Source organism: Melopsittacus undulatus, chromosome 4 (genome assembly GCF_012275295.1).
Source record: "Melopsittacus undulatus isolate bMelUnd1 chromosome 4, bMelUnd1.mat.Z, whole genome shotgun sequence".
In the NCBI taxonomy this organism is placed as follows: Eukaryota; Metazoa; Chordata; class Aves; order Psittaciformes; family Psittaculidae; genus Melopsittacus; species Melopsittacus undulatus.
Window position 1 is genome coordinate 74,225,171 of NC_047530.1, and position 24,806 is coordinate 74,249,976.

Consider the following 24,806-nt stretch of genomic DNA (forward strand, 5'->3'; position numbering starts at 1 on the left):
TTAGGCAGGAAACGGTTCTAAATTCTAGTTCTCCTTAAAAAGATTATGTTGTTAAGGGATTTACAGTAAATTTATTTTAACCTACTTTTAATGTATCTGAGTGTTTATTTATTTAAGGGAGGAGGGGAACTGCTGACATTTGTTACTTAAACATCCATATGACTGTGCTACAGTTAGGCTTTAGTTCCAAATATTTGTTGACCAAAGACAGCCCTGCACTGCTGACTGAGATTGACAACCAATTTGATCATTCTGCTGTTAGCAAACTGTGCTGGGATGCTATGACTTTAACCTTGCAATAAAAAAAATTAATATAGACAGAGGGAAAACATCTAATAAAAACAAATTAAGAAAAACAAGTTAGCCATTCATGGCCAGAATTGACCAATTTGTTTCCTTGCTTTTCTGCAACTGTTTTGCAACTTCCAAGAAAAGTGTTTCTAATCAAGTTAGTATTTTAATACAAACCTTAACAAATCGTACAAGCATCTTGCTCATTCTTTGGAATATCAATTAATTGTAGGATCTCTTTATCATACTACAATACAAATCATAGTACTGGTTTAACCCCAGTAGACCAATATATAAGATAAAGGACTAAAGAGAGGGACTGATTAGACAAAAAATATAGCTTAAGTTGGAGAAGATGGTACTGCCTGTGTAGACCCAAGAAATCCAGCAGCGGCTAATTCCTGAACCCGTAAAGAGACACCCGCTTTGGAAAGCTTCAGCTCCACGAAGGACAAGTGAAGGCTCTTTCCCTGCGCCATGTTAACCGCTCAGCAGAGAAACTGCATCCCGAGCCGCGTAGGGCCCTGGCACTCGCACGCTTTGTTCATTTTAAAGCCTTTGCTATTGCGAACAGCCTACCCGTGTAAAGCGCTGGTGAACGGGGGGCTTGGTGCGGCTGCTCCAAGAGGGCACCGAACTGATGTTTAATGTTTGCTTGTAAACGAAAAGGAAAAACTTCAACTCGCGCGGGTCACCGCGCCTAGATTGTCACACCGTAACCCGCTGCTCTGCAGAGACCAGCCAGCACCGGCGCATCCCACCCGCCCGCCCGGGGCCAGCACAGCGCATCCTCGGCCCTACGGAGCTGCCCGGCGCTCCGGGGCCGGCTTTGTCCGCGGGTCGGGGGGGTGCTGCTCGGCCCTGGCGCGGGGGATCCCGCCGCAGCACCGGCAAACTTTCCCCCGGCGGCTGCCGCAGGGGCGCGGCGGAGGCGCGGGCGGCCGCCCCCGCGGAGCGCGGCGAGCATGCCCAGTCACCGGCATGACATCAGCGCCGGCAGCGGCGGCCCCCGCGCACCCCCACCCTTCCCGGAGACCGACCGGGCACCCCTGGGGAGCACAGACCCCCTGACCGCGGGGTCGGGGAGGGGACGGGGGGGGCAAACCCCCGGGGAGCACCGCCGCCCCTTCCTCGCTCCGCTGCTGCGGGAACAATGGGCGCGGGGCCCGGCGGCGGAAGGAGGAGGGTGGTGGGTGAGCGGGGCTCCTGAGGGCGGCGGGACCTTCGGGAAGGATGCTCGCTTCGAGGCTACGGGGAGGAGGATGGATGCTCGTCGCGTCACTGCACCGAGCAGGCTGGGGAAGGATGCGGCACACTCACCCCGATAACAACCGTCTCGTCGCCCTTGAATTTGGGGATGAATTTGTCCCCCCGGAGGATCTCCGCCTCGTTGAGGGGCCGGAACCGGCACATCACCTTGATGCTGCACTCGGCGGGATCCGCCATCTCGGCGGGGCGGGCGCCGGCCGCAGGGAGCGAAGGCTCCGCCGGGCAGGTGCCGCAGACGCCCTGCTGCCGCCGACAGGGCGGGGCGGGCGGGGCGGGCCGAGGCGGGGCGAGGAGCCGCTCAGCGCCGGCAGCGGCCGCGGTCTCAGGCTCGCCCCCTGCCCGGGCGCGGCTGCGCGGAGCCGGGCTGCGCGGAAAGCTCGCCCCCCTCAGAGCCCCCGGGGCTGCTCCGCAGCCGCACCGCAGCGCCCGCGGGGCCTGACGGGAGCCGTAGTCCGCGCGGCAGGTGGCGGCCGCCAACGGCTCTAACGGTCCCTAGCTGCTTCCCTCAGCGGCGCCCCACAGCACAGCCGCTAAGGAGGGATGGAGGGAGGGAGGGGGAGAGAGACAGAGACCGAGCGAGGAACACACTGACCACCGACCGCTGCCGCCAGGTTAGCCCTTCGTCCGTGGTATCTTGAAGTAGTCAGCTGCAGGTTATGGCTCTCTAATCTGAGGCAGGGACTAAGCTCAGGCTTGACTCTGGGGGTGTCACAAACAAAAACGCACAGCAGGGCACAGGTATCTCCTTTCCAGTTGTCTGTATTTGCTCCAGTTTTAAGGGTAAGTCCTCTGCTTTGGGTTAGGCCTCCAGCTGCTGCTGCTCTCTGGGTGGAGACACCAGCCCGATTTATAACTAGGTTAAAGAATATCTAGTCCCAGGATGTCATTGTATTACCCTTATTTTCTGTGAGGAAAAGCAGAAGCAATAGCTGGGTGGCGCTTTGACCTCATGAAATTTACAAGTAGTTTGTCACGATGCAGGCAGTGAATCAGCATCTGGACAAAACAGTGTCTGCAGCAAGTCCCCACACATTGGGGTGCTCTCCTCCTCCACTCTCTGACAATATTTCTTCCCTACCTGCTAAAAATACCTGCAACTCACCCTCCTGTGCCAAGGCTAGCGCATTTCAAGACATTAACGTTGAGATAGTCTAATGTCTTCTCCTCCTCCATCACTTTCTCCCTGCAAGAATCTACACCACTTAAAGATGAACCCAGCAACTGTTGATGTTTTCTGGAAAGCTGGATGCATTCCCTGGACTTCAGCAACTCCAGAAACCCCTTTCCTCCAGAGTAGCAGTTTCATTAGATGAGCCTCAGTCATGCCATTAAGATTACAGGGGCCAGTTTTTTAATATTTCTGCAGAGATTTCCTTTCTAGCTATAGCAGTTAAGCAGTTTTCCTCAGTACCTGCAGTGGATGCAAGAAGAGCAGGCTACAAAGGCTCTTCATGCCCTTCTTAAAAGCAGTTACATCAGGGAGAGTTAGCAATGTGCAGCATGTGATAAGACATTATTATATAATGTGATTTATTCCCAGGGATTACCAATTATCTAGCCCTTTTATTTCTCTTAGGTTTCAAGCTTTTACCCTGAATATCCAATTAGGTAGTCAGGACAAGTAGGGGCTTAGTCATAAAAGACAACCATTTCAATTAATCCTGATTTTTCTCCATTACCAAGAGCTCCTTTTGGAGCAAGATAGGCAAACGTTATTCTCCTATTAGAGTATGTATAATTGGCAATCAGTAAGAATGCACTGCAGAGATGTCTTTTCTTAGCAGTTGTGTCACAAACAGTATTACACTGTCTGTACTGTAGACAATACCATATTGTCACAAAGCTGCTATTTTTACTACTTATTACCAGATTACTGGGTTAAGTAGCCTAGTAGGAACATTAGTTTTCAGCCAGAATCAGAAGGGATCAAAACCTTCTTGAGCTTTAAGCTTCTTCCAGGCTGTTCATAACGCGTGATAGAACATACTATTTACAGTGTATTGGGATACTATTTCCTATAAAACATGAACTATCGAGATATAGAAAAGCAGTCATACTTTGCTGCTGTGATCTTAAGCATTATTAATTTCCTTCATTTCTGACAATATGCCTTTCTCAGATCATGTACTTACAAGAAACACCACTATAGCTGTAGTTCTCTTGGGTTTACTGAGCTACAGTGCACCAGAACGCAAAGGAATTTTCCCAAAAGTAAGACAAAGCAAAACCTTGATGTCATCTCATTTTCTCACTTTTCCAGCAAGTTCTCCAGCTAAGTGCACTGCTTAGATCACCCTGGCACATTAGATATGGTTTGACAGAAAGTTCTGATTTTTCCTGAAGAAACTGTTAGGCTGAGCCAGTGTCAGCTGGGACAGTTCACTGAACAGCCCCAGGTGTCAGAGGTCTCCAAAAGGAATAACAAATCCTTTCCTCAAAGACTAGGGTGAAGGGGGGCAGTCATAAGAGAAAGATGAGTTTCCATTTCCCTGTAGACATACTACCAATATAGCCAAGCTGTTCAGGCTGCAGGAAAAACAAAAAGGGGGCGTGTGACAGAGCACATTATGAACAACAGTGGAATGAGGATTCCAACAGAAAGGTGGCCCCACAGAAATCAAGAACTGGGTGCCTGGGCATTTGGGAAGTGGAAAAGCAATTTCCAGTCCCCAGAGCAAAAAGAACATTGCTTCCTTTTATTGCTGCTTGGTTCAAGAAGTGAGTTTTGGCTTTGGGAACAAGCTTCAGAAGAAAAAGAAGGCTGAATTTCTGCTGTCTTTAACAGCTCTGTGCATTAAACAGAATGCGCCTGCCAGGGTCATAACTTATCAGCAGGGGAGAGTGGCTTTAACACAGGTTCCATTAAGCCTGGTGTCTCAGCAATGGCCTTCCAGATGAAATCTGATACACTTGTGTCATCAGTGCTGATACATGTCTGCAGGTAAAAGGGTGGTAAAGGATTTCTTCCAGGAGGTACCAAAAGGGTTGGAATCAATATGATAAAAAGCAATTTTAAATATCCATGATAGTTAATTTCCTTTGATCAGACAGGGAATGATTTCTTTGGTGGTGGGGACACCACAGGGATTCCTCTGTCATGCTTCCACAGAAAGGTCAGGTTTAGAAATCAAGTACTGCCAGTCAGAAGATATTCCATCAGACAACATTTGGGCTACACTACCAGAGTTTATAAGCAGCCATTGCTTCTATTTGCAAAACACTTCAATATATGCTTACTTTAAAGTACATATATAAAGTATGTTAAGTACACACAAAAATCCCTATCTTAATGTAAATTATTCACATTATACATAGTCATATATATTGTGTTAACCCACCTATAAAAATGGATTTGCTAAAACCAAACAAATTGATTGTTACCACTTCATATAAAACGGAAAAATGTTTTAGTTGATTCTTCAATACTCAAACCATTTTTCCAAGTTACGATCCTTTCATCTGAGTCACTCAATAAATAACCCAAACAAAAGCATTCTAACTTGGGGAAAAAATACATTGTCTTTTACTATAGGAAGTTATAGAGCAATCATAAAAATCCAAAACAACAGAACTAAATAACAGAACTTTTTTTTTCTAAAAAGCCCAAACCCACTAAAAAATACATAATCCCAAAGCACAAAGCCTCCACACCAAAGTGCATTGTGAGGGAGAACATGTCTACTGTCAAACCCGCCACCGCAGAAAGAGTTAAACAGCATCACAGGCAGATGATGCCATCTTCTGGTGTCACTTACACTGCTGTTGATTTAAAACCGCGATGACTACTCTAGTCTGATCATCACCAGGAAGATGAGGATGATGTTATTTTAAGCATCAGCTTTTCCCCAGGGCAGCCTTCCGTGAAATACCATTAACTCGGGAAGAGTCAGCGAAGCATTGCCAGCAATGGTGGGAAAGTGAGCACCAGGCTGACATCAGTCTACAGCTAGCTGCCACCAGCTGTCCCCAGGGGTGATGTCAGAGCATATGGGGCTCCCCACAGTTTCTGGTAGAAGGGCTTTGCATCTTCATCCAAACTCAATCTGGACCACTACTGGGGTTCTGAAAGTGTAACTATACCAGTTGAGCCTGGCCTTGGTCAGTTGATCACCTTCTGCCCCACTAACTTCTCTCTGCTATCCTCAGGAGAGTTCAGCAGCTGACAGGCACAGTACTAATTTATTTTTACAGACATTCCTGAATAGGTAAGATCTTGCCAGTATAGGATATGCATGGTGCTGTGGTCAGAGTGTTTTCATCTGACCTGTCAGAACTTTACAGAGTGCTCATGTACTCATGTCAGACAAAAAAAAAATATAAAAATTTAGGCTGATGCATCTGTTCTTTCCAAATTTTCTTACATATCTGCTGTAGTATAGCCTTAATTAATTGTCTCCTTCCTTAGTTTGCCCCTTGATCTCTAATTTATCTCTCTACATTATCCTCCCTGGGTAATTACATTTGTATTAGGCTTAAATCAGTGTGTAATGGATTGAAGCCAGATTGGACTAAAGAGATTTTCCCATTCTTAATCACAGAAACAATCATAACTTCAGGGGAGTTACGATAAAAAAATTACAACAAAAAAAAAAGCTCAGTGTAATTGGGGTACAGGGGAAAGGCTATCCTGGCACACCCATAGGGTGCAAGGCATCTCCCAGATTTTCTGCAGAGATTTTGGGCCATCATGTTTTTTCATGCCTGGGGAGGGGTGCTGGGTTGCAATACAGCATTTTTGCAGTTGGTACAGGGACCACCACCTTCAACACTACAACATACAGAGCAAGAATGGGAAGATGATGCCAATATTCAGAAAAAGGAATGGACAAAGCCACTGAGGAGTGAACATAGTCCACATTCAGGAAGCAGTTGAGTTGTTTCACTGTTGTTCCCTTTTAGTTTTCAGATTTTTGTCCTATACCAACTACAGTAATTTATTTTTCTTCTTTAAACTGTAGTTACTGGGTGGCAATAGACTGTGATTCCACAGTTAAATTTCTACCAAATGTGACTTGCATGGGTGCTCTTCATTAATTTTTTGAGATTACACTCTAAAAAACAGTTCAAAGCATACAGAGATTTTGAGATATACTGTGTGACCTGGAAACAAGCAAGTCACTGGAAGCACAGAGAAGTTAATTTGAAACTCCCCTTTTCCTCCTGTAGAACAGAAAGGTGCTTCAGATGCAAACATTCTCACTTCAGGAATGTCATTTTGGGTACTGACAGTAACTGCAGAAGGATAGCATACAGTCAAACCAGTTTTGGGACATGCAAGAACTCTGCATCACCTTGCTTCAGGCATTGCTGTTGGGTGCCTGCAAGTAGGACATGGCTACTCCCTTATACATATATAAGTTTCCCTTATACAGTCAATGAAGATGTAGCTACCTCCCAGCAGTTAACAAAAGTAATCTGGAAGTGCCTTGAAGTCACTCCTTTAACAGGGCTCTATTCACTCGCAGGAGGACAAGACACAATTGCTTGGCAAGCCAGGTGCTTAAAAAGACGGGATAATCTATGGGTAACAACTGCAGCTTGCTTCAAACTCATTCTAAGCCAGTAGGACTTAGGACTTAAGGACTTCCTTACCAAATAGAATGACGTGTACTGCATTCTCTCAGAAGTACATCTTTCCCTTTCTGGCCATTTAAGTAAAATTTTGTAAAAAAAGTTACCCAAATATACTCCCATTTCATACATAATGCTATTCTCACACATCACTGGCCCACAAGAAAAATGCTGCCATTAAAGACATTTAGGCACTCTGCAAATACCTGGAGGGCTGCTTTATTTCTATGTAGGCCGGAGTGATGTAGCAGGACACCTAAAACATTACCTGTGTTAAAAACAAGCAGCAGGCTCCCAGAATGAAAAACTCCAGGTAACGCAGTTGGGGTGAAATGTGATGGGAAGTACAATAACCACTTTTACTATGGATCTGCACCCTGTATCATTCTCTACCTATCCCCAGTCCCTGCCATCCCCCTTGCTTCAACACTGGCCTTACCCTTAAACTGGTTGTTCTTTCCCTGAGAAATCTCTTTTCAAGTAACCACCTGCCTTAGGAAGCTTCCCAGGTACAAGTGGCTCCTGAGCAGGGCTCTACAGGCCAGCATCCCACCATCCCCATGATGAATTGTCTGGATGGAATTCCTGGAAGATGAAACAAACCCAGGGTTGCACTGCCTCAGACAGCAATTGCCTGTAACTAATGTTTCCCAGATGATAAGCTGGTTATATCAGAAGAAAAAAAAAAAAAAAACTTTCTCTTTTGCATGCCTTCGTTCAAATGTAAATGGTTGGATCTTGACAGCTAACCCACTTTATATTGCCTGGATCTGCTGCTATGCAGGAAACATTTCATCTCTCCCTTAGAGAGATATCTATCCTTTTTTTTTTCTTTCCCCAGTAACAGTTTACTCAAGACATGCTTTTATTTATGAAGGTTATTCTCTATCCTGAGTATTGTACAACCTAAAAGTAGAAGAAACAGGGAAGTGAGATTTGAAGACATTTCTCTGAAATCTGAAAATCTGTTGAGATGACAATCCTCTCTTTAAAAGTGTTTAGCTTGCTGCTGCCTTCAGAGCTTTCCTGTTTGAAGATAGTGTGTCCTGGTAGAAATTCCTATGCTGAAAGTCTGAGCAGTTCATCCTGTATGATATTAGAAGCAGAGAGGAAGGCTGAACCGTGAGCATGATACTAGGTCCACTTCAGGATAAATCATTCACCTCCTGGAAGGCTGCACTGAGAATTCTGCTTCAAAAACCACAATTACTGTCATAAGGAAATAGGAAACATTTCTGTTGTTATCTACAAAGGAGCTAGAGGTAGTACAGGAAAATGAACTTTCATGGGAGGAAAAGGAGCTTCAAAAAATTAGGAATACCACCAAAAGGCTGCAGTCACTGTCAGCTTGTTGGTAGGAGGGGAAAACCAGTACATGCAGTCTAGGGTAGAGGATTAAAGGGAAGGGACATCTCTGTAAGTAGAATATAATACTGGTTAGATGTCTGGAAAAGTGAGGAAAAGCCCTACAGCAGAATTAGAAACAAAATGCCTACAATTAACCACACCCCAAAACTTCAGTCAATCTACAGATTAAATAAATTAGTTAAACCTTATTAGAGAAATAATAATTTTTCTAGTATCTGACATTAAGGGAAAAATCTGCATGTTACACTTGAAGTCCAATATAAATTGCTGTAGATAAACTACATTCAAAAATCTTACCTGAACAACATTGCCTAATATGTAATAAAGAGAAATCAGTACTGAAATCATGTTGCAGATGTGCATGATGTTCAAATCGGGGAATTAAAAAAGAACGCTGTATTCTCAACACATTTTTAAAACAGCACACAAAAATAAATCATTGGTGCTCCCTGTTGTGTACCAGTGTCAGGAGAAAGTACCAGACTTTTTAACAATACTCAATTTTCTCTTTTTATAAAATGAATAGAAGTCCACAGAAATCTTGATCTCCTTTTCTTGCACTTGAGGCACACAATTAATTGCTAGCAATTCTTATGATGACCTTTACAGTTCTACTTCACAGAAAGCTACATCAATACTAATCCTTTAAATCTAACTTGCTCAGTATATGGCCCACTTACCACTACAGCTTTGAGAGTTTACAAAATCCTTTTCGCCATCTCACATTTTTCCAGAATCCACTGAAATTTAAAAGCTCCAGTTAAAGACTTTTTAAGTAATTAGGTGAGGATTAGTATATAGCAAGTCACAGAGACAGTGCAATCTTAAGAGACATTTTCAGTCCAATTTATCCTGAAAGTGATCTGCATTTGTAGGGAGTCTGTAGTACAGAACTCAGCAGCTGTCATTTGCTAAGTGCACAACTTTCACTCTGCCGAAGAAATAACTTGACGTTTTCAGTAAATCTCAAAAGGGTTTTTGGGCTATGTTAGAGAGCAAGGTTATTTTTATATATCAAGGAAAGTAACTTCTTCTTTAGACTGTTTTGCAACAATTTTGCTCTCAAAAAAAGTTAATACTTCAGACTACATAGGTCATAGTCATTCCAGAAATAAACCAAGAAAGCCTTGGACGTATATGAGGTGATCATGCATCTGTACGGAATGATTTCTAGGGGAGTCAGACTGGTATGTCACAGGTTCCTTTGACTGTTCTCTACAAATATAATCTATCATTATCTCTCCTTGCAGACATCATACTGACTAGAAAGCATCTGATAAGCAAAAAATAGTTAATTTTAGACATCCAAGTTTCTGACAAGTTCCCAGTATTTAAAATTCTGCAAGTTTTTAACTGTCAGAACTTTTAACTTACAGAACATAAGACAAAACATACTTAAAGACAGTTTATATTAAATATAGCTTGTTACAAAAAAAGCCAGGAGAAAAAATATACTGACTGCACGACAGATGTGCAAATCCTTCCTTGACTTTCTTTGGGGTGCTTGGCTAGACAATGTCATTATGTTCCTTCCAACCTCACTGATTCTGTGATTTTACGAAATACAGAAACATTATTGAAATTACAGGTGGAGACCCAAACAACAGAAAATTCAAATGATTTGCCCAAAGTAATACTAAAAGTTTCTGGGCCAGCAAAAGAAACTGTCAGATCCTGATTTTTCAAAGGTCTCACTTCCCAACTACTGGACCATTCCTTGCCTGTCATACACTATAAGCACAGGTAGCAATCATATAAACTGAAACTTTGGGGAAGAAATGTGCACAAGCTTCGATCAAAATCATTAGAAGACCATGAACAGCCTCCAAAATTCATACTGCAGTTGCTTGCACATTGTGAAATAAACACATATGCAACATGCCCATGTTTTGATATGTATTTTTATTTCCCTGCAGTTTTCACTTATCAAGAACAAGTAACAGGGAAAGTTGTCTGAACTAGTGCATAAACAAACATTCTGAAACACCACTACACGTATCTAATTTACAAGAACCGTATAAAAAAAGTCACTAAAACACTACACTACGAAGGTGTCCAACGCTTACAAGTCAGACTTTTTCCAACCCGTTACTTGCCTTGTAGCCACAGGAAAACTCTCCAAAATTGAAAAGACAATCTTGCCACAACCCTCCCTCCCCCCCACCACCTGGGATGGCTCGATATCTAGACATCCAATAATTAATTATTGCAATGATATATAATGCAATACATACCTGGTAAAATATCCTTTATGTGGTGTGTTACAGTTTTAAAGCCGGTTAAAATATGCAGTCTTCAGATAAAATGTAATCAGTTGAAAATTTTCTTGTATCTGCACAATTTTATATGTGCTAGATGCATAATTTTCCTAGTCAGTTTTTTTTCCTGTGTAATTATTTTTTATAAACTGGTATTATAAATAGAAATATACATTCAAAATATATGGAAAAGTGAGTTACTACATTAAATTTGCATGTATCGATCCATCCCTTTCCCCTGCACAGTAATAGAAAATACTATTTTGCCTTGAACTTCATATTTGACAGTGAAATGCCACTAAAGTATTTACCAAAAAGTCCATCTAGTCAAATTGTGAAACAAAATGAACCAAGTGAAAACTTTACATTTTCTTTAGAAAAAAATTACAAGAATTTTGTTTCCTAGCTATGAATCTTTAACTTTTTTTTAGACACAAAGTTGGATTTATTTGTACAAGATACAAAATGTAAACATGGCAAAATAAATAGTTAAAACAAGTGATGCAGGATCCCATTTCATGCTCATGATCCCATTAAAGAATTATTTTTTAATCCATTCAGTTGCAAATTCAAGTGCAAAAGCATGATGATGAATATCTACTATTCAAGTAACAGAAATAATATTGATGATACAAATAAACTATTTTACAAGGTAGTGATTTTCCCAATTTTACAAAATTTACATTATATATCGACTTAATACACGATATACTGATAGTCCATTTAGGTCCATTTTAGTTCTCTGTGATCCACAGAGCGCTGTGTTTTGCATTCAGTTGGAATATAAATGACTACACCATGAGCCCGGGCTGTGACACTGGTTTGAGGTTATGTCACTTCCATGGCTACTGTTGTCTCTGCAATGCCATTTAAACCCAGTCGTTCTGGTTCATGGTTCTCTCTGCAATAAGAGAAATATTTAATAGTTACAGATAGAATACAAGGATTTCCTTATGCAAGTTTTAATAATTTGACAGGTGTGGTCTGTTTTTACACAGCTATTACCTGGATCAGGGAGAAGCCTTAACACATACTCTAGGAACAGATAATTTAAAACTAAATACTGGCATGTAAGAACTACATTAACTTTTACTCCACTGATAGTGCAGTCCCTCTGCAAGATTAACTGTGAATTACCATCCTAAATTATAGACAGGAGTACTAAAAAATTTCCTGAAGGAGCAAACTCAAGATATACCATGATGACTCAATACCAGTTATTCTGTTAGTGAGCGAAGCATTGTTCTGACACAAATTTCCTCCCCACACACTAAATTCTGCTAAATTCTGCTTTAGTACTAAGTGCGTGAAATCTTAAATGCTTTTCCAATTTATCATCATTCTCTGTAGAGAAGCTTAAAACTTAGCTGGCTAAGGTGGTATTTTTCATGACATTTGCCACCATGACTTGAAATACCCCTCTGACTTGGGGGAAATAAAAGCTAAACGCATTAATGATATACAAGTATGCTTTAAGGCACAACTGTTAATTTAAAAATACCTTTATCTTGATCTATGCAGCAACTAAATTACACCTTCAATTTTGCATCTCAAAAAGCTCTTTTTAACCTCTGCAGAAGCATTATGAAGTAGTCAGGAAAACACATTCATTAGTATCTGTTTTTATCTTTTCTCATTCATAAACAAATATGACATTTTCAAAAAAACCCATCATACAATCCAGCACAGACTGAAAACAAAGCCCTAACATTGTAGTTTCAAGAAAAAACTTAGCCAGCTGCAGGCTCCTGCCACTCCTGTGAAATATCCTCTAAGCATTCTGAAATAACAATGCTGCTGTTCAATGAGAATAAACATCTATCTATATACGTAAGACGTAGGCTGGCACATATGCGGTTTAGTCTTTACTTAAATATGTAATGCATATACCCACATGTATATATAAAGTAGGTACATGTCAGCTGCATCTTACAATATGGATACACAGTTACACAGAGAACATATGGAGAGTTTAATAGACACTACCTGAAAGTGCTGCATGAGAAGGGACAAATGGAAACGATTAAAAATTAAGCCATTTTAAACACAGTGGAAGTTTACCAAAACTACCGGTGCCTAAAATCAGTGCAAATTATTTGTGTGTTTATCTGCAAAATTCTCTTGTTGTTTGTCACAGCTACAATGAAGATATCAGCAGGTGGATGTTTTTGAGGTTGAAGCTATACTGAGAAATCTCTCAGAGGTGTAAACATCCTTGGAGACATTTACACAGCACAAATGTAACTTACAACTGCTCCAGTCTGCCAAACACTTACCGTGCTATACTGCTGATGGCACTGCTAGGAGTTACCTTTGGCACTCTGTCTATACTGGCAGCAACTGTGGCAAGTTTTAAGGCTGTTGGCGATGGTGCTGAAGTCCTTGTATTGATATGCACATTGACTGGAGAAACAACACTGACATTGTTGAGGTGCACTGTGTTTGTCAGGCAAGAATTGTTCATGGGAAGCGTTTGAGGGCTGCTTGTGCACAATGCTGGAATTAAGTGGTTTGTGGTGGTGTGGCCAACTGTCCTTACAAGCTGTACAGCTGAAATCCCTGGGCTGGATGATAAAGCCATGTTGGTGGAGTACAACGTTCTAGAAGTTCCTGTTATGAAACAAATAGTGTTAATTAGATTCTAAGCCAAACATTAACCTCAAGGGTTATATGCTTTAAGTATATATGACACTGGAATTGTGCAAGAATCTGGTTTTTGCAGATACACAAAATGTAAAACTTCAGAAATATTTCTAGCTAACACTATAAATATTATTTTTCACAAGAACATCAGCAAGTGAACGAGGTCACTGTATTACGAAGAACCTTTACATTGCGCAACTTTGTACACCTCTTTTCAGGAATCATAAAGGGGCAGCATGCCCCATAAAAGTAAGGAGAATGGGGAATACCTTAGTTACGTGACCTCAAGAGACTGACAGTGAAGACAAATTCTGATGCTTTGAATCACCTCTTCACCTCCTACCTTGTCCTGCTGGCAACATGAAGATGTTCAGTGGGGACCAGTCTCTCCCAAGTCAGCAAAACTAGGGGTCTAAGACTAGGCAAAGTAGAAAACTCCTTTCAGATTATGCTGTAGTACTCCCTTTGCACCCCTGAGCTGTGAGGAATCTCAGGTTTCATAGCATATATTCAAACCAGAGGTTCTCAAAATTTCACCTTACTATTCTAGCTAGTCACTCTTCTGATTTTCATCATAGGGAAACTACATACATTTTCCCTAGACTCTCATTCCTGAAAAAGAAAAATCTTCTTTCAGCTAACATTTCCTCATTTACAAGTCTTCCTATCCCTAAATAGGAATAGCTACTTTACACGGTCGTCATTTACAGCTTTAGAACAGTAACAGAAATCTACTTTCATTTGCAAAATATTTGCAATGGTTTTCAACAATCATAAAGCTGTGTACCACGTATCTGCACAGTACATTACTACATACTTCTTCTTACACCCCTCAAAGTATTATCCTCTCAGGTACGATCTTACAGAATTATACGTAAATGTCTTTTTCTTTCCTGGAACTGTTCCAGTATATTGATTTTATTCATTTGTGTTTTTAATCCCTCTATTCATTTCATATTATCATTAACCCAGCCTGACAGAAGGTCTGTAAAACTAATTACATCATTAGCTGTTAAACCAACAAATTTCTCTAAAGGCCATTTATTTTTTACAGCAGTCAAATGCCAAATAACATTTGTGTCTCAGCAACATGGCTGTGGCAGCAGCACGACTAGCATTACTGCCTTCTGGTAATGGAGGTTCAGAAGGAGGCAGGATAGGAGTGAACACCAACATCTACACTTCTGCCTGAACTTGGGAGGAATCCTAAATGCAATGAAACCTGAAACTTATAGTAATTTCAAGAAAGTTGCCACTAGTAGTTGATTAGTATGTGTTGTCTGAATACACAAGTGAGATAATGACCAAATAAAGTAGCAACTTTTCTATTTCCTTCTTAAAGTACTTAATGTTTTAAGCAATTGATTTTTTTTAATTACACATTCATACATTCTTTTAGATGCTGTCACACTTTTGGTAATAACAGATTATTAAAATATAAACTACAAAATAAAACAGAAACAATGCTCTTCCAATGTAAAACAGCATTTGGTAGGTTTATAGCCACACTAACCTACATGCCACCGCATACCAGCATTTAAAAGTATCACAGTTAATATAGTTGATTATTTTGTTTATTAAATAGTATTTTAGAAATCAGAAATAAGATCACACATTCTCATCTCACAATAGACTATGAGTTTTAAGAAATCATCACCTGAAGGCTGGACAACACCATTAATATTGTTGTGGCTGGTGTTTTGTTCCTTCGTTACCTCACTGCGACTAGGAGCAGGTGCACTAACCACTGCAGATGCAGCAAAGTGGGCACTGGCTGAATCAAGTGTTTTTGACATACAGTCAGAGGTGCTGGAGCTCTGTGGGAATTAAAAAAAAATTTCATTAAAATTATCCAAGAACAAAATTAAACACTCTGTTAGGATTGCTATAGTGCACAATTAGCAGTTAATAAATAAATAAATCTAAATGTAATCTAGTGTGATCTAAATGTAACCCTGTGGCATGGGGTTAGAACCTTTAAGGTTCCTTCCAACGCTAACCAGCTTGTAATTCTGTAATTCACAGTAACATTAAATATTTCCATATCACAAGTCTGATGAGAAGTTGAAAATTAGTGTCCAAATGAGTGCTGAGTAAGTCCAGCCTGATTCAGCCAGTCAATGGCAAATGCAGCTCTTGGCATGACAGATCACTTTTGCAATGTGTTGCTCAGCCTGGAGAAGAGAAGGCTCTGAGACAACCTCAGAGCTCCCAGGACCTAAATGGGCTGACAAGAAAACTGAAGAGGAACTTGTTTACAAGTGCCTGTAGAGATAGGACATGGGGGGATGGCTTTAAACTAAGAGAGAGAAGATTCAGATTAGATTTATGGAAGAAGTTTTTCACTGTGAGGATGGTGAGGCACTAGCACAACCTGCCCAGAGAAGCCATGGCTGCCCCGTCCCTGAAAATGTTAAAGGCAGAGTTGGACAGGGCCTTGAGCAATATGGTCTAGTGGAAGGTGTCCCTGCCTGTGGCAGGGAGGTTGGTATTAGATTAACTTTAAGGTCCCTTTCGACCCAAACCATTCCAGGAGTCTGTGTTTGCCATGCTTCCTCTAAGAAAATTACCAAGTCTTAAGTTTCCTTCTCTCTTCTGTCTCCAGGCAGCAAATACACACAACTGCAAATCTAAAGAATTTTCAGTATTTATATTACATTCATTCTCATGGAGTAACTTGTATCACAGCATAAATGCCACCACATTCTGGACGTACATGTCCTATTAGTCCAGTTTCTCTAAAAGAATGGTAAGGACTGGAAAGACACCCTGCAATGGCTGAATGTGTCATTCTGCAATCTGCATTTCTATTAACTATGAAAATGACTCTGCATAGACAAAGTGTCTTAAAAATCCAGAATTAATTCTTTTTGTTTAAATATTCTGGTATAGTGTCTTTACACTTGCAAAACATGTAATGAGCAACTGCCAATACAGAATCCCCAATTAATCAAAGTAGAAAATACTGAGGGGAAGGACAAACAGCACTGGCAATTACATACAGCATACTCAAAATAAGCTTTCCTATTAATAGACAAGAGCAACAGCTTTTATATATTTTCTTAGTAAGAAACTAGTAGAAAACTAAGTTTGACAGAAAAAGATACCTTCTTGCCTTGCAAGGCACTACAGAGGAAAAAATGTGATTGTCTTAGAAGACAGAAGTAATAACACTGGCAGTGGGGAGGGGGAAGGAATCCAACTAAATAAGCAAAACTCCATTTTTCCTCTCAGAAGCTATCAATTTTTAGTACTCCCTTAACATCTGTTTGTAACAGAATACATTACCTCATGAAGTAGCTTTAGTAAAAAAGTCTCTTTGGATCACTTACACAAAGGAGGACTAAATTAGTGAAAACAGTATGACTTGACTGTAGAAACAGCACTGTCTTTCTACATTGACTGACTCTGCGGACGCCACTAACACGTTAAAATATGAAGTATTTACTTCATATTTAACATACTTCATTAACAACACTGCCCTGATACATAAAACTTAAAAAAAAACAACAAAACAACAAAATAATAAAGCAGGTTTTGATGGTGAAATGTAAAATATTATTTCATTCCAAATCAAAAAGTGAAAGCAAGGTATTTTCACTAGCTACAATATAACTGCCTTTTGGGCAAACTGGAAAAGCATCTTGACCCAAAGCCTTCTAACATTCATTCCAAAATTTACTGAGATGGTATGTTTAGCTTGTAGGAGAGATGAAAAAGACAGTCAGCAAAAAGGAAGATATTAGCATGTGACAACATTCAAGGTGCATTACCTGTGCTTTTGGATGTGTCTGTTGTGAGGAATGCTGAGATTGCTGTTTCTGCTGAAGCTGAGCAAGTTGTTGCCTCTGCATTTGAACTAATTGCTGTTGATGTGTCTGAAATTGTTCCTCTGTGATACCCCCTGTTACTACAGAAAAGAAAGTGAAGTCAGTGTTAAACAGGCCTGCACAAACCAAATATATTTAAAATGTGAGACTGTATCCATGTTGAGTAACAAGTGCTTGAAGATAACACACACTGTGTTAGATGCTTGTAAAGATCTTCAGATATTCTTATGTAATGAAGAGGTCAAGCTAAATTTGTTTGTTGGGTTCTTTTAGTATTGAATCAATTTATAACAAAAGAATTCATAGCCTTCATTGCTTTTAAGCAGTTTCTGTCCTTAGTGGTTTTCTCTCCATTTGCTTTAGGCAAAATCTTAAAGAAATTATTATCCCGGCTTTCAGTAAACAAGCATGTCCTAGAAACCTTAGCTGAGGAAGAAATACACTTGGCTGAGCTGGGAATTTATACCTGTACAACTCCCCTTCCTACAGTCCTACTATTGTCCTGTTCTCCAACATCAGAATGGGCTCTGTAAAGGAACCATACACCTGGCACTGGGGAACACCTGCTTCAATGGCACAACCAAATTTACACATTTAAATAGTCTGTATACATTTCCATAGCAACCTTCCTGAGAAGGCTACAAACTAATATACAATAACAAAGCTAACCTCCAGGTCTAAACTTTAGTAAGTGTTTGGAAATAATCAAAGCTCTGTTTGTTTAGCAAATCAAGTTTGACCTTCCTATTTCAAACATTTTCCTCCTGATGGAAATGCTTAAGTTTTATCTGAACAGGATTTTCCCTGTCCTTTTTTTTTATATGGAGTAAGAGTTTAAGAGTAACCTAATAAGCTTGTTTACTTATGAGAACCAGGTTAATGCAACCCAGCAGCACCACACTTGCAACAAGTGAAAGGAATGGTTAAGTCAGAAAAGCTATTCTCAATATACTCTCCTCAACGAACTGCACACTTGACAGTATTTACAGTTTATCAAGTGTTTCATGGTAAAACCCTGAGTTCTGTGCAGTTGATGCTAACCTAAGAACTAAGTTCTCCTAAAACGAAGTAAAGAGAACTCACTTTTCAAAGATTCTCATTAACTACATTTCACAAGTTTATTCTGAATGGTATTTTGCAAATACTGAGCTGTCATTCATCTCAAACACCTGGATTTTGCAAGAATATTATCTTATCAAGAGATATTGAGCTAACACTAAAATACAAAGTGTATTTTACAATACAGTATCTTTCAGGGTTCTCTCTTTCATTTACTAGTTGTAACACCTGCAGCTGTCCTGAGATTCCATACTGAATAAATACCAAAATTAAGATCATGACTCTTTAGACTAGTACTAAAACTTGTTCTCTGCTTCTACATTATTAAAACAGCTTTCAGTGACATGAGGAAGGCACTTAAAAATCTGATGACTTTGTCATGGTTTAATCCCAGCTGGCTTGACTTACACAATTATTATTAGATTCTAGGGATATTAGACAACTAATATTAGACAACTATTAGACAACTATTATTAGACTCTAGGGATACTGTCATTTCCAGCATATTCTAAAATCAAGTTTATTTCACATTTAGCTTTACTTTGTTGTCCTTAAAGATTCTTACCTATTGCTACAAAGCATTCAACTCAAAGTTCAGTCAGATAAAACAAAGTTCCCTCACAAGAGTCTCCCAAAACATGTTGTGTTACTAAAGGCAACAGAGCCAAGAAAAGCATTATGGAACATTACATATATAGGTCTATTTTTAAGTTCTGAGGTAACAAATTCCAGAATATGTCTTTTGTTTTATAAAAAGAAGCATGTTTTAGAACAAGCTTACATGGCACAAAGAAATACCTAAATTGCATTTAGCTGTAAGTAACTATAGTAACTATTATTTATCTGCAATAGAATCATAGAATTGTACAGGGGTATTCATCTAGATTCAAAGCTGTATTCTTCTGTGGACTGTAAAGGCAATATAAAAAGCAGTCTCTACATCAGAGGATCAATTTAGCCTATGTATCAATTCTGTGTTTTCAATCTCCCTTCTTTCTCCATTTGACACAGACCACAAACTCATGAAACACCATTACAAGGTACAGGGAAGATTACCACAGTAATGTAATTATCTCTTACTCTGCTTGTACATGTTTAAATTTCACTCAGTTTGCTACCTACCACCAGGTATTTATTCAGTTGTCAGGCTAAACTCAGCTGTTAGCCTTGTTAAACAGTAGATGTTCATTAGCACATTTAGTATCATTTGCTTCTGCCAAATCAAACAACTGAAGGGTCCTACAGGAAAAAGGAACAAACAGCTTCTACTATGTCCCACAGTAGCCTTTAAGGCCACAGTTAAGTGCAAGTGTTCTATACTTCTTACAAAAGGTTCTATTCACCAGAATTTTAGCTTCCACTGCTCAGTATCAGGATTTTCTGTTTTACCATAGCCTGACTTAACTGAAATACTACAACAGGATAAGTAAAAACAAACAAACAAAAAAAAAACCCCTAAAAGCCCAACAAAAAAACCCACCACACAAACAAAAGAAACAACTCATACCCCCCCCCCCCCCAAAAAAAAACAACAAAAAAACCCAACCCAAAACAAAACCAAAAAAACAAACCAAAACTGAACACCAATGTGAGATCAAGTCTTGCAGGCTCCTCTCCTTGACAGCTTTGGTTTGGAATATTATGTCACTTATCTTAGAATCTGAAGGCTTTAATCAAAAAATCATCTTTCAGGCTGCCCCCAAAGGTGTATTTCATTAATTACTTCTACATGATATACAATTCTGGAAAAAATTGCCTCCAAAAGGCAAAAGCTTGTTCCATAAGCAGAATTCTTCAACTAAGAGTGCCATCATCTGCAGTTGTCTTTTGTAGCTAGGACATGGTAACTGAACAGGTAACTATTTGAGCAAGTCATTGGAACTGGCAGCTTAAGTGGACTGAAAGCCAAATGCAACGTGCTGACTAGACTGAAAACTGCTGAAGATTTTGCGTAAAGCCTACTTCTTACTTCAGACCCAAAAATCAGCTGAGTTGCACTACAGGAATTCAGTAGTGCATGTTAAGTGTTACTCAGCTGTCATAAATAGTACCTTCTACAAATTCCTGGTATCCTCCTTCCTCAGTCTCTCCTGATGATCAGTTGTATCGGCTCATATCATTTTAGATTACATAGAATTCACCTGGAGGCATCTCTGGCAAAGAGATAAGTTTACTTTTCCAGATAGAGTGTGTAAGATTACAAAAAGTTTACACAACTGATCAGAGGGATCAAACTGTTTCAGTGTCCTTGTCTCTTAAATGCTCCTCAAATTCAGTTTTCGCACTTGCAGTTCTTATAACATGAGCAAGAGTGTAATTTAGCTTGAAACAGTGGTTCTTTATTCATGCACTCATTAGGCGCTTTCAAGAAAAGACTAGTCACACATCTTTAAAATTAGTCTCTTTCTGTTTGTACAATGTCCAGCATTTGAGGAAATACCAGAGAAATAGCTGCTTTTTAATAGAAGCAAAAAAATATAAATCAGAGGTAAGTTTAAATATTCTAGTGCACCAAAACCAGAAGCAAGCAACTCCAAGTCATCTCTAAACTAAAAAAAAAAACCAAACCCAATCAGCATCACTACTGTCATTATTTCCTCTAGAGGCAGCTTTATGCCATAAAGTCATCTGATTTCAACAATCACCTGGAAAGCAGAATTACATTAATAAATGCAGTGATAGTACCTGTGGCTCAATTTAATGTACAACTAGCCTTGGACCAGCCTTTTTAACATTTACTCACAATTTACTAAGAAGAAAATCTAACAGCAGTGTCTCTTGCTGTCTCAGTTATTTGGTGAAGAACCCTGCTGTCTACTGCATCTCACCCTTTAGCAGAATTACAGTATCTGTTTTGTCATTTGAGTTTGTAAACAAAAAGATCTTCCATAACCATTAATTTCCCTGTGTAACATACTTCAACTACTGAGTTATCTCTGTTCTCATCTGAATGTATTCCTCAGATGATTTCTAGAATGATTTAACAAAAGTTGATTACTATTCCTTCACAAAGGGGCTTAGATCTGTCACTTGTTTTGAGGCTTTTTTTTTTTTTAGGTATTTCTCTATAGTTCCTTCATCATTAAAATGCATTTTTCTCTAACCTTTCTCTTCACCTATCAGTGCAAAACCCTGAGGAGCACAAGAGTGTTAGTCCACTGTAGACGTGTCAGGTCTATCATTAGTTTGCCATGTATCGCCAACAATTCAGGTTTAATTCTTGCTGATGGCATTATCTGAATCACAAAGGGCTGACTTTCTTATGTATACACACTTCCCTGCCAAAACACAAGCCACCACTTTCCTGAAGACACTGCTTAAATGCTGTTCTCATTTTTGTTTTCTTATAATACCATTCTCATTTTTGTTTTCTTACAATGCTGTTCTTATTTGTTTTTTTTTTACAGTGTGCCATCTTTCCTATAGCTACTGAATTCTTTTCCGCTGCTGCAGTCTTCATTTACACTAAAGCCAGGTTTGGGTATTTAAAAAAAAAAAAAAAAACATCTTCAACCTTTTTCTTTTACTTATTTTTTTCACATGTGATTACACGATTAAAATCAGATATATCCAGCTTCCATCCCAAAATATCCTCCAAGTTTTTTAAGGCTGACTCACCCTCAGAGAAACACAAAAGTCTCACTGCAGCAGAATTCAAAGTCTCAGAAGCTTGACACCTGGCTAATCCATAAGTAACTGACATGATAATTACAAAAAATTCTACAGAAAAAAATAAATCAACTTCACCTGTATCTTTTTAAGAACTTTCCTTACCTTGGTGTCACCACAATTTATTCATGCAAATGGAAATCTTACTTGTTCTTGTTATATAAAGAGCTACCAGCAAATTCTCCATCGTTCTGTACAGCTTATAGTCCACATTTCACATCCTTAGCTGTGACAAATAGCATTCCTTTCTATTTTCTGCATTTGCTTTAACAAGAAATCTCTCGATGCTTATCAATAATCCCATCACACAAAACTGCCCCTTCTGCTACACATGCAACTCTCCAGACTTTCAAGTTCCTTACAGAAAAAAAAATATACAAAACATGACCACAGCACATTATGTCTGTTCGCTTCTTACAGTGGAAAAATACTCTTGTGCAGATCTTTTCATGAGACAAAAATATAAATGTTACAGTGACTATACTGAAGAGTTATAAAACTATTAAGCACTGAGTATTTACTCCGCTCTGTCAGTACTACACTGCTGTTACTTGAAAAGCTAATGCTCAGTCTTTTAAAACCGTAACATAGAGAATATTTTGTCTTCAAGAAATTTAACACATGAATTCTAAAGGTATGTTATTGAAAACTAAGATATGCAATCCTGCAACTGACTTTAAAAGAGACAAACTGTTCCACATCCATATAAAGGTAATTATGGGCTTCATAATCAGCCTATTATATTACTCAATTATCCTGTTTTACAATACCTAGTTCTGTATACACACAATAGAACAGGAAAATACTCAAATGCTTCTTATTCTTTGTAGTAGATTTCTTGGCATATCTCCAATTGTTCAGCATTTTAAAGAACTGTACATTCTTCTACCATGACAAAGAAGTGACAATGTTAAAACTTAAGCAATTACAATTTGTAGTACATGAAGCAAGTGATGTAAAAGCTGCTAATATAAGCTTAAAGCATATTTTTTCTTTTGGTGGCTTTTATTCCAAGTTTAGAGCTTCTATACCCAAAATCGCTAACAAAGATAAGAAGTACTGTGTATATTTTACATTCTTGTGAAAAAACTACAAGACACTTCTTTTTAAAATGTAAAACTGTTTAGACAGTTTCTGTTAGATGTCTTGCTCATCCAGAACTATGGGGTCATAATGCTGAACAGTAAGAGATGCTGCACTAGCTATGAGAGTTAAGAGATGACATTGAAGCAAAACAGGAATCTCCTATCACACTTAAACAGTGGCTGATAATTTTCTGAAAAATCAACAGAGAAGGTGCATCACTGGATGCTTCCAGTTCCAAAATTTTTACTATGACAGATACCAACAGAAAGAGCCATTTTCAGACTTTTTCATGCCTGCTCAGTAGATACTTACTAACATACTACTGGTCTTTAGAGATGTTCTGGCAAAGTCAAAAAGCAAAACTGACAAGAAAAATACACTGCTTTTCTTTTTCATTTAGAGAGAGCATTCATTTCTCCTTGAAAAAGGTTAGACCAATTAAAGTCTTTAAGAATCAGTCACATACACTTAAGCAATTCTTAAATACGAGCAGAATCCCTCCTTTGAATAATGCATGTTTAAGTCTAGCACTTTATCAAGATTCTACTGAAACTAACAAAAGCTTGAAGAAGAGAACTGTTTGTGAAAAGCTTCTGTGTATCCTAAGAAATACAAAGTATTTAGCTTGTGTCTTTGGTTTAGGTACACATCACTTCTGAAGATACTATCAGTCCAGTCACAAGTGAAAACACTGGAATTCAGTATTTTCAGTTCCAGAAGAATTCAAATCCTTGCCTACCTGATATGCCATTCTTGCTGGTGTTCAATAAAGCTACAGATGCTGCAGAGACTCTTTTATTATTCACAGTCTGCCCTGTTTTCCTTGAGGTACATTCTTCGTTATCACTGTCCTGTAGATTTAGTAGCCTTGGCTGAAAACACTGCAGTCGACATGATCTGATATTGCTTAGTATTTCAGAAAGGGACAGTCTGTTTTCACAATGTTTATTGGAAGCATTGGTCCGTGAAAAGTTAGAAGAAAAGTCTAATGTCTGGGAAGAGCTTGAAGAACTGTTCAGCATTTCCGGGTCAATCTGTCTCAAGACAGGATCATGTTCTGTGGATATTCGGTCCATTATAACCCTGATTAAAGAGGATGAAAAAATATGTTAGTTTAACTATCTCTCTCTAATGCTTTTGTCCTCTGAAGGGGAATGTAGAGTACAAATACTGTAACTGTACCTTCCACCCCTGCCAATTCGTCTCCTTGCAAATCCTATACATCTTCTTGGAATTGTAAGGGTTGTAAGGCAATGCCTGAACCTCAGTTTGTCCAATTCTGCCAATTCTGAGTTTTCATATGAAGAATTAGTTTGGTCCAAACGAGGCTGTAAAGAAAAAGGAAATTTTCATTTTCATTTAGAGTGATGAGGTCACTACCAAGTGATTATCAAGCACAGGCTACAGTACAGAAAATGCCCACAGAACCAACAATTAATATGCTTAGATATAAAAGAACCTGGACAATTAAAAAAAAAAAGTGAACTCATGAAGCAGAAAATCCTCCTTGATTACTGTAGGCACAGCTTCAGTGCTAAGTATCACACTGTAAGAGGAATACTTTTAGTACTTATTGTGACAGAAAACACCAAGCAGACCTGTTCATTTATCAAAGACCCTGCTGAGTCAGCAGGTGTACAAAGCAAAGCAACAATTCCCAACTCAGACAACTTGCAACCTAACTTCAAAAGGGGGTCCTGAATTTGCAGTTTAGTTTTAGCCATAAAACACACATTGTCCAGGGGAACAGACACTGATCTGA

At 39.3% G+C, this 24,806-nt stretch overlaps 2 protein-coding genes across 3 annotated transcripts in view; both read right to left on the reverse strand.

The window, feature by feature from the left end:
- KIF5C (kinesin family member 5C) overlaps positions 1-1,739 on the reverse strand; it is an 80,148-nt gene extending 78,409 nt beyond the window's left edge. The window contains exon 1 of the mRNA XM_034061968.1: positions 1,612-1,739. Within this exon, the coding sequence (XP_033917859.1) occupies positions 1,612-1,737 (126 nt within the window). The 5' untranslated portion in view covers positions 1,738-1,739. The remainder of the gene's footprint in view (positions 1-1,611) is intronic.
- Positions 1,740-10,384: 8,645 nt separating this feature from the next.
- The window catches only part of EPC2 (enhancer of polycomb homolog 2), a 50,656-nt gene continuing 36,234 nt past the window's right edge, over positions 10,385-24,806 (reverse strand). The window contains exons 9-14 of one of the 2 annotated variants that reach the window (XM_031053390.2): positions 24,227-24,372; positions 23,784-24,127; positions 17,174-17,304; positions 15,058-15,217; positions 13,034-13,367; positions 10,385-11,658 (exon numbers count right to left, since the gene is read on the reverse strand). In XM_031053390.2, coding sequence (XP_030909250.2) covers positions 11,586-11,658; positions 13,034-13,367; positions 15,058-15,217; positions 17,174-17,304; positions 23,784-24,127; positions 24,227-24,372 — 1,188 coding nt within the window. In that variant the 3' untranslated portion in view covers positions 10,385-11,585. Of the gene's footprint in view, positions 11,659-13,033; positions 13,368-15,057; positions 15,218-17,173; positions 17,311-23,783; positions 24,128-24,226; positions 24,373-24,806 lie in introns of both variants that reach the window. The other variant, XM_005153744.4, reaches the window with a different exon arrangement.